At 35.2% G+C, this 11289-nt stretch overlaps 1 protein-coding gene across 1 annotated transcript; it reads left to right on the plus strand.

The window, feature by feature from the left end:
• Positions 1-3449: 3449 nt before the first annotated feature.
• On the plus strand, positions 3450-11064 carry LOC140014571 (uncharacterized). The gene is made up of 4 exons (XM_072065624.1): positions 3450-4112; positions 6690-6838; positions 7265-7859; positions 10957-11064. Exons 1-4 carry the CDS (start codon positions 3450-3452, stop codon positions 11062-11064), a joined length of 1515 nt encoding a protein of 504 aa, XP_071921725.1.
• The last annotated feature ends 225 nt before the right edge of the window (positions 11065-11289 follow it).

An 11289-nucleotide genomic window follows, 5' to 3' on the forward strand; every position in this document is an offset into this window, starting at 1 on the left:
TTTATTTTTGTCAAAAATCTTTTTGGGGTGACTTGGTACACCCAAACTCAATACCAAGTGGTGACTCCCCTTTTTCTTGAAAACCCTTTTTAGACTAAATATTTGGACCCAAATTGTCGCATTCTTTAAAGTCCCATTTTAGGTCCTTTTCATTTATTTTAAAATAAAATCACATATTTTGTAAATACCTATTTTTATACTTATTTTTCCATTGCGAAAAATGGGGCGCGACACCTAGTATAGTATATAAGTGTGGGTTAGTTGGTTTAATTTGAGTTGGTGACTGAGTCTTGTTTGGTCTTGGTTTAGGTGAATTAATGGCACATAATGATAAAGTGTTTTCAACAGTTCAGGATCAATGTCCTGAGTTGGAGGAGGAGCTGAGTAGGCTCAATATTGGTTCTGCTTGTGCTTATCCTATGGAAAACTCTTGCCGGAATCATCCTGCTAAACCTGTAGCTCGGCCTCAAGTTACTCATATGATGCTGAAGAACGAGATTTGTGATTTTCTTAGGGTTTTATATAGGGAGTGGGAGTAGGGACGTGTGCTGGACAGTGGATTGCGTGCTGGGAGGAACTTGCCAATGCTAGAACTTATAGCTTCGAGAATCAAGTTTGATGTAGCTGAGGAACTGTTGTTCTTGCCGCGTTCGCCCTCTTTTGATAGTTCCAGTAGTCACAATGACTGAGAAAGTGTTGTCGAGTTTGTGTGGGACGTTGTGTTTAGTAAGGTGTTTAGTGAGTTGAGTGTTGGTTTATGTGTTTGTTTGCCTTGTATTATGTGATGCGGATACGGGCGCGCAACAACTCCAACCTTGGGTCAAGGACCCTTTGATCAACATTGGTGGTCCGATGACAAGATCAAGAACCAAGAAGGTGAAGGAAGCTTTACGAGCCTTGATCATTCACCATACAAGCAAGGAGCAAGCTAGGTTTGAAGATTCGATGGACCATGAAGTTACTTTGTTCACTTGTACGTTTGAAGCGAAGGAATGATCTCATACTTGTTAGCTTAGTTGGTAGTTGTTTTAAGACTGTCTAGTTTAGTAGTTGTTAGGCGTTGAGTATTTTATTACTTATTGGGCCTTATCGGAAAGCCTTAAAGAGCTGGCTCTTTAAGCTCTTTGTGCGGACCGAATTTCTTCCAGGTTTATGTGGGCCGGATTTTGCCCTAGTTTTAGCCTATAAAAAGGCACCTATTGTATGAGTGGAGGGACAGAATATTACAACCAGAAATCGTGAGGAATTTTCCTTCAAGTTCTTAATCGAACTTACTCTTGAATTCTTGAGTTCATGGCTTAGGATTCCAATCAGACTTTATCGATTAGCTTGTTCCCTAATCGTGGTGTCGCTTCATCCATCCTTATTTGCTTAAGGTTGCTGATTACCTTTGTGTGTCAGAGGTCTTGAGTTCATGAGAACAATCGAGTTCAATTTCTGTTGGGAGAAAAGATCCAACTCTGATAATTACAAGGTTGGGAGGTTCTAGGAGGGTCTTCCCCTAGGGTTGCCTATATCAGTTGGTAATCAGAGCATCAGGTTAATTCTCTTTTAATTGAAGTTGTTCATATCTTGTTAGTTTGTGTCTTTTGTCAAAAAAAAAAAAAAAACTGTAGCGATTACTGTTCATCGTTACTGTTCCGAATTACTGTTCATCGTAATGTAGCGTACTGTTCACGTTACTGTTCATCCGAGTCAAAAAAAAAAAAACTGTTTGGGTGTTGTCTTTTTTTGTGTTTTCTGTCCAAGTTCTTGGGTCTATTATACTTGTGTTTGGGTTGTTAGGGTTTAAAGACAAAAAAAAAAAAAAAGAGTCACGTACCTTATCTTGTTTTAGTGTTCAAGTTGCTAGAGTATTGCTGGAATTTTCTTTTGAGTATTGCTGAAATTCTGTTCTGCCTATTTCTTGAGAATTGGTTGTTGTTTTTACAAACCCTAGACACCGCAACATAATTTGGGGAAATTCTTCTGTTTCTTGAACAAATTCTTGAAGTTCTTGGACCACCAAGTCTTGTTTTGAAAATTCTTGAACAATAAACCAAGAACTAGGGATTTCTTGGAATTGGCATAACCTTTCATCCGTTTTCTTGAACTTGTTGGTGTGATCTGAATTTGTGTTCCTTGAAGAGCCGAAAAAAAAAAGAAAAAAAAAATGAAAGAGAAAAAAAAAAGGAAGAAGAGAAGGAATTGGCTCTCATACAAAGGAAATCAAGTTTCCAAAAAAAATCGTGAGTTTCCAATTCTTGGTGGGTTCCCAAATCTTGGTTGATTTCCCAAAACTTGAGTTTCCTAATCTTGATTGGTTTCCAACTCTTGAGTTCCAATCTTGATTGAATTCCAAAGACCCCAAACGACCTCACCAGCCCCAAACACACCCAATTCCGTTTTCAAAACCAAACCAAACACCTTAACCAAACCGTCTTGGGAGTTCTTGAGTTTCTAAAATCGGTTGAGCTAGTTTTGCGATCCGATTTGACTAAAATTTGAGGATTGGTTCGTACATTCTTTGAGCACCCCAAAAGCACCATTTATACTCCAAAATACTGACCGGAAACTAAGCAAAGCAACAGCTCAAAAAAAAAAAAAAGTTCCAGCTTCAGGTAGAGTTTTTGTTTTCTAGGATTCGCAAAAAAATTCTGCTTTGTGTCTTATTACTTATAGGGTAATTAATTCTGGAATTTTTGAGAGTTGAGTTGTTTTAAGAACTTCGAGAAGGAAAATTGAGAGTGAGTGTGTTTTCTTGAGTGATACACGAGTGCTTTGCAAGGTAGACTAGGATACACTTGTTTTGCAGGTTGGACAATATGTCTCAAGAGGGGAACATGCCTGAGCCGTCTGAGACCGACGTGTCACTCAAACTGGTGCTCCAAACTCTTCAAAAACAAGCGGAGAGACATGAATTTGCGATGGCACAAATATCCGACAGGTTGGCTGCCATTGAGATGCGAGGTACTGGAGATATTCTCAATAGGGCTTCAAGTGCTCAGAGTGTTGAGCATGATGCGGATGATGAGGGGTATCATTCTAACACCTCATTCCGATCAAGGAAAAGCCACAGGGAAGCGAGGGAAGGCCGAGACCGACCTAGGAGAACCGATGACAATCTTGGTTCCATCAAGACTAAGATGCCTACCTTTCATGGGAAAAATGATCCTGAAGCTTATTTAGATTGGGTTAGGAGAGTTGAGCAAGTGTTTGAAGTCCACAATTACTCTGAAGAGAAAAAGGTGAAACTTGCGGCTATTGAATTTGAAGATTATGCATCCATTTGGTGGGAGCAAGTATGTGCTACAAGGAGGAGAAATAGGGAACAACCAATTGACACTTGGGCTGAAATGAAGCAAGTGATGAGGAAACGATTTGTACCCTTCCATTACACCACGGACTTCTACAATCGGCTCCAACGACTCACCCAAGGGTCCAGTTCGGTTGATGAGTACCACAAACAAATGGAGGTAGCAATGATAAGGGCCAATATACAAGAGGATTCAGAAGCAACCATGGCAAGATTCCTTAATGGATTAAATCCTGAAATTCGGAAGAAGGTTGAGCTTCAAGATCACTTTGAGCTACAACAAATGGTGTCTTATGCAGAGAAGGTGGAAAGACAAGCCTTACCTATAAAGACACCTAGTGGCCGAACCACTACATCCTCTTCCACACCTTGGAGAAGAGATCAATTGCCAACATCCAATGCTTGGCCAAGGCAAGGCAATAAAGAAAGGGAAAACAGGCGAATGGAGCAACCGTTCTATCCGAGTGCAACTCCTTCTAAACCAACCCCGCGGCCGACTCTTCCAAGGGCAAATACGTCTACCAACCAGCCAAAGGCATGTTTCAAATGTAAGGGAATTGGCCACCTCATGGCTCAATGCCCTAACCGAAGCATCATGTACATGAATGAAGAGGAAATGTGGCAAAGCGAAGGAGAGGAGGAATATGCGGACATGCCACCACTTGAAGAAGAGGAGAAGGATGCTGACCTGGTTGAAATAGAAGAGGACCCCATGGCTCGAACTATGGTGACTATGAGAGTGCTAAATGCACAAGCTCAAGAAGATGATCTCCAACGGACCAACATTTTTCATACGAGATGCAAAATTGGAGATGAGGTATGTCTCATGATCATTGATAGTGGCTCTTGTACTAATTGCGTAGCTGCTGGCTCCGTTTGGATTAGCTGTTTTTGGGGTTGTTTTTCAAAAACAGTACTGTAGCATTTTGGTTTTGAAATACAAGTCCGTTTGGATTAGTTGTTTTTGGAGTTGTTTTTCAAAAACTATATGAAAAACTTTTACTGTAGATATTTTTTGGATTGTTTTTAGAGGTATTTTTAAAACATATTTTTGGGTATTTTTATAATTTATAATTTTTATATACATTTATGCATTTATAATGCATTTATAAATATTTATAAATAAATATATTTATATATTCGTTAAAAAATATATAAATGTATTATATTATATATAATACATAATATAAATATATTTATAAATATATAAGTGTATATTATTAAAAATGTATAAATTATAAATGAATATTATATAAATGTATAAATTACAATTTATAATTTATAATTTATATATTTTTATATAAATATACATTTATGCATTTATAATACATTTACAAATATTTATAAATAAATATATTTACATATTTATATAAAAATATATAAATGTATTATAAATTTATTATATTATATATAATACATAATATAAATATATTTATAAATGTATAAGTGTATATTATTGTAAATGTATAAATTATAAATGAATATTATATAAATGTATAAATGTATAAATTATAATTTATAACTTTTATATTTTTATATAAATATACATTTATGAATTTATAATACATTTATAAATATTTATAAATAAATATATTTATGTATTTATATATAAATATATAAATGTATTATATTATATATAATACATAATATAAATATATTTATAAACGTATAAGTCTATATTATTATAAATGTATAAATTACAACTGAATATTATATAAATGTATAAAGTATAATTTTATTAATATATATTAGTATTAAGTATAAATGTATTAATATAATTAATATAAATGTACAAATGTATTAATATTATGTATAAATATAAAATTAATATTATGTATATTAATATAAATGTATAAATGTGTTATAAATGTATTATATTATATATAATGCATAATATAAATGTATATTATAAATATACATTAATATATATATATATATTATGTATAAATGTACATTTATATAAATGTATAATATATAATATATGTTATATGATATATAATTTATATAATATATAATATTCATATAAATATATAAAAATATTTATAATATGTATAAATAAATATATAAATATTTAAAATATATTATATACATTAATATTAATTATAAATATTATAATATTATAAATATGGTGTTTATATAATATTTCAATTTGTAATATTTATTGTATATTTCATTATATAAATATTCATATAATATATAATATATAATTTTCAATTTGTATAATATACATAATATTGTATATATATAATATAATATACATAATATAATATATTATAGATAATATACATTATTACATTATTACATATTATGTATATTATATATTATACATAACATTATTATACATTATTAGACACAACAATGTACATAATAATATTATACATTAATAATGTATATATTATAATATAATGTACATAATATATTATGTATAAATATTTGCACATTTATGTATACAATATTACATATTATGTATATTATATTATATTATGTATAATATACAATATTATGTATAATATTAATTTATATAAATATTTATATAATATATAATATATATAATTTTCAATTTATATATTTCAATTTATATTAATATAATATAATATATATATAATATACATAATTGAAATATACATATGTAGTTGTTTTTGATATAATATTTGGATATGGTGTTTTTGGAGTTGTTTTGGAAATACACATTTACTGTAGCATTTGGAATGTGAAAAACAGTTTTTCAAAAACAACCCCAAAAACAAGGGATCCAAACACACCCGCTGACTTTGTCGAGCAAAAGCACATTCCATGGACTTACCACCCTAAACCCTATAGACTATCTTGGTTAAATGATGGGGGGGAAGTCAAGGTGACCAAACAAGCTTTAATCGCTTTTTCTATTGGTCGATACAAGGACCAAGTTTTATGTGATGTAATTCCTATGCAAGCTAGTCATGTCTTGTTAGGGCGTCCGTGGGAGTATGATCGGAAGGCTGATCATATTGGACTCACTAATAAGTATAAGTTCATTATGGACAACCTCAAGATCACTCTTTCACCCTTGACACCTACACAAGTGTATGAGGAACAATTGCATCTAAGAAAAGAGCGAGAGAAAAGCCAACTGAGAGAGGCAAAGAAAAAGCCGAATGTGCCTGAGGATGAGGAAAAAAAGAAAGTAGAGGCCGAGTTGAGTGAAAAAGAAAATTCGAGTGGGAAAAAACTTAGTGAGGCCGAGAGCTTGAAAGTGAACAAAAAGAGCTTCTATGCAAGTGTGCGTGAGGTAGGTAGGGCTTTGAATGCACAAAGTCTTCTCATAGTACTTCTGTACAGGGAAGCTGATTATTCTTCTTTTTACACACTAGGCATAACCGATTCTCTTCCTAGTGCAATCTACTCTCTTTTGCAGGAATTCAAGGATGTGTTTCCGGAGGAACTACCAAAAGGATTACCTCCAATTCGAGGTATCGAACATCAAATCGACTTTGTTCCTGGAGCAATTCTCCCAAATCGACCAGCCTATAGAGCAAATCCGGAGGAAACAGAGGAAATCCAAAGGCAAGTCGATTCCCTCCTTGAAAAGGACCAGGTACGTGAATCTCTTAGTCCTTGTGCAGTTCCAGTCATTTTAGTGCCTAAGAAAGAAGGGACTTGGAGAATGTGTACAGATTGTCGTGCAATTAATAAAATTACTGTTAAGTATCGTCATCCTATTCCTAGGTTAGATGATATGTTAGAAGAATTGCATGGGGCAATCATTTTCATTAAAATTGACTTAAGATCTGGTTATCATCAAATAAGGATAAAGGAAGGAGACGAATGGAAAACTGCTTTCAAAACAAAGTATGGTCTTTATGAGTGGCTTGTGATGCCTTTCGGCTTAACAAACGCTCCAAGTACTTTCATGAGGTTAATGAACCATGTTTTAAGGCATTTTCTTGGGAAGTTTGTTGTTGTTTATTTTGATGATATATTGATCTTTAGCAAGTCTTTAGATGAACATGTTGAGCATTTGCGACTTGTTTTAAGTGCCTTGCGTGAAAATAGGTTGTTTGCTAACATGGAAAAATGTGTCTTCTGCACTCCTGAAGTTAATTTCCTTGGATATATTGTTGGTGCAAATGGCATACGTGTTGATCCCGCCAAGGTAAAAGCCATCTTAGAGTGGCCGACTCCAACCAATGTGTCTCAAGTAAGGTCTTTTCATGGTCTTGCAAGTTTCTATAGGAGATTTGTTAAAGACTTTAGTACTATTGCAGCACTTTTGAATGAGACAATTAAAAAGAATGTGGGGTTTCAATGGGGAAAAGAGCAAGAAGAGTCATTTAATAAGCTTAAGGATTTGTTAACTTCAGCACCTATTCTTGCTTTGCCTACTTTTGATGTGACGTTTGAAGTTGAATGTGATGCTAGTGGGATCGGCATAGGGGCTGTCTTACATCAAAATAATAGACCCTTGGCATATTTCAGTGAAAAGTTGAGTGGGGGAGCTCTTAATTACCCTACTTATGATAAAGAATTGTATGCTGTTGTGCGTGCTCTTGAAGTGTGGCAGCATTATCTTATGCCTAAGAAATTTGTGATACATACTGATCATGAATCAATTAAATTCCTTAAGGGTCAGGGAAAGTTGCATAAAAGACATGCGAAGTGGATTGCATTTATTGATTCCTTTCCGTACATCATTAAGTATAAGAAGGGGAAAGATAATGTCGTTGCGGATGCATTGTCTAGGAGGTATACTTTGATCACTAACATGAGCACTAAGCTACTTGGTTTTGAGCACATTAAAAACATGTATGCACATGATGACGATTTTTCTAATGTGTTTCAAGCTTGTGAACATGCTGCATTTCAAAAGTACTATAGGCATGAAGGTTTCTTGTTCAAAGAAAATCGCCTATGTATTCCCAATTGTTCGCTTAGGGAATTACTTGTTAGAGAAGCCCATGGTGGGGGATTGATGGGACATTTCGACATTGATAAAACTCTTGACATCTTGCATGAACACTTCTATTGGCCTAAAATGAGGCGGTGACGTTGCTAACATTTGTGATAAGTGTTTAAAGTGTAAGCAGGCCAAGTCAAGGAGTAACCCTCATGGACTATACACTCCTCTACTCGTACCTCATGCTCCTTGGACAGACTTATCCATGGATTTTGTACTTGGCTTACCAAGATCTTCTAGAGGTATGGATAGTATCTTTGTTGTAGTGGATAGATTTTCTAAAATGGCTCATTTTATCCCTTGTAGGAAAACAAATCATGCGCGCCATGTTGCTGATTTATTCTTCAAGGATGTGGTTAGATTGCATGGAGTACCGCGTACTATTGTAAGTGATAGGGATGTGAAATTCTTAAGCTACTTCTGGAAATCACTTTGGGGAAAGTTGGGAACGAAGTTGCTATTTTCTACTTCTAGTCATCCTCAAACGGATGGTCAAACTAAGGTAACCAATAGAACCCTTGGTGCTTTCCTTCGAGCCATTGTTCAAAAGAACTTGAAGAAGTGGGAAGAATGTTTGCCTATCGCTGAGTTTGCATATAACCGAACCACTCATTCTACTACTAATCATTCTCCTTTTGAAATTATTTATGGGTTTCAGCCGCTAACCCCTCTAGATTTATCACCTATTCCTGTTGATGAGTGTTTAAGCGCAGATGGTGTCAAAAAGGCAGAGGCTGTTCGGACCTTGCATGAGAGAATTCGAGCTCAAATTGAAAAGAAAAATGAGCAATATGCACAACATGCGAATAAGGGAAGAAAGCATGTTGTATTCGAACCTGGTGATTGGGTTTGGGTGCACATGAGGAAGGAAAGGTTTCCAGCATCTCGATGGACCAAGTTACATCCAAGAGGCGACGGACCTTTTCAAGTCCTAGAGAGGATCAACGACAATGCATACAAATTGGGACTTCCAAGTGAGTATGGCATAAGCGCATCTTTTAATGTGTCTGACCTATCCCCTTTTGACTTTGATACAGACATTGAAGATTCGAGGACGAATCCTTTCGAGGAGGGAGGGAATGATGCGGATACGGGCGCGCAACAACTCCAACCTTGGGTCAAGGACCCTTTGATCAACATTGGTGGTCCGATGACAAGATCAAGAACCAAGAAGGTGAAGGAAGCTTTACGAGCCTTGATCATTCACCATACAAGCAAGGAGCAAGCTAGGTTTGAAGATTCGATGGACCATGAAGTTACTTTGTTCACTTGTACGTTTGAAGCGAATGAATGATCTCATACTTGTTAGCTTAGTTGGTAGTTGTTTTAAGACTGTCTAGTTTAGTAGTTGTTAGGCGTTGAATATTTTATTACTTATTGGGCCTTATCGGAAAGCCTTAAAGAGCTGGCTCTTTAAGCTCTTTGTGCGGACCGAATTTCTTCCAGGTTTATGTGGGCCGGATTTTGCCCTAGTTTTAGCCTATAAAAAGGCACCTATTGTATGAGCGGAGGGACAGAATATTACAATCAGAAATCGTGAGGAATTTTCCTTCAAGTTCTTAATCGAACTTACTCTTGAATTCTTGAGTTCATGGCTTAGGATTCCAATCAGACTTTATCGATTAGCTTGTTCCCTAATCGTGGTGTCGCTTCATCCATCCTTATTTGCTTAAGGTTGCTGATTACCTTTGTGTGTCAGAAGTCTTGAGTTCATGAGAACAATCGAGTTCAATTTCTGTTGGGAGAAAAGATCCAACTCTGATAATTACAAGGTTGGGAGGTTCTAGGAGGGTCTTCCCCTAGGGTTGCCTATATCATTATGTAATTTCAATTATTTTGTCTCTGTTTTTAGTCTGAATGAATGAAGCAGTAGTGCTTTGTTTTTATGTATTGTTAAATTGAGTAATAAAAGAATGTATATTGGTAGAAAGCATATGTTTTTTGATCTCAGGCCATGAAGGATTGCATGTGATCGTGATGAAGAGGTCTGGTTTGCCAAATTTTTGCACAAGAGCCATAGCATCAATATATCTTCTTCTCATGTCACGAGGACCACCTATAAGTGATGCTAGAAGGATAATTCGCTGACCTACTTTGGATCCTTGGCAATGTCCTGCTATGACACTGTCCATTATACCCTGAAGTTACTCTCTTCTTATTAATTCTTGTCGGCTTCTATAGTAATCAAGCCTCTGGGATTCTATCTTTATGCACATGTCCATCACATATTGCTGTAGAACCAGTATTGCATATGTTTGGAGTATACTTTTCTCACATCTGCAACTTGTATGCATAATACTCATGCATAGATACAAACTCTTTGTTGTTTTCAGGATCGTTACAAGCTGCAGCACATGTTATTGAATGTAAATGTAGTGATGTGCATAAGTGTATACTCAACAATATAATTATGGAGTATAATTTTTGGTATACCTTGCTCTTCAACTTCTATTAGCTCCTCTGCAGATTTGTAATTACTAAGAATAGGAGTGCACTTGGTTCTTCTATTACATCTCTTTCTTTTTTTTTGGATTCTCTGTAGCTGTCCTTCTTATACTAAGATGCCATCCAGTTTCTCCAAATGGAAATAGTAGTGGATATTGCAATGGATCATAGCATCCATAATAGTATTGCACCAGATGATCCTTGCCCTCTTTTGTGTAGATTTGGATATACCTTTTGTATCCTTCTCCATATTCTTGTCCTTCTACTGCAATTTGGGATGCAGTTGGTTGATTCCAGACTCTTTGGTCATTCTGTGAATGGGACTTTAGCAGTATTTGATATGAGTCAAGATTCGCAACATTTTTTAAGCTTTGGAGAAAAGAGGCATTGAGGTTGGATTCCATGACATGCATAATTTTTTTTCACTGTACTCTCCGTTAGTTTCTCTGATGCAGCTAGTTTGCTTTCTAACTCGTGGTCTGTATTGTGAAAATACAGCTGTAGTTAAACAGCAGAGTCTCCATGTGGAATAAGATCATTGATGAAGTGATTGGTTTGTCCCTGGACTTTGTATGTGTAGATGCCATTAGTTCTTCTGCATAGGGATTTGTCATAA

This window comes from Coffea arabica, chromosome 9e (assembly GCF_036785885.1).
Source record: "Coffea arabica cultivar ET-39 chromosome 9e, Coffea Arabica ET-39 HiFi, whole genome shotgun sequence".
Lineage (NCBI taxonomy): Eukaryota > Viridiplantae > Streptophyta > Magnoliopsida > Gentianales > Rubiaceae > Coffea > Coffea arabica.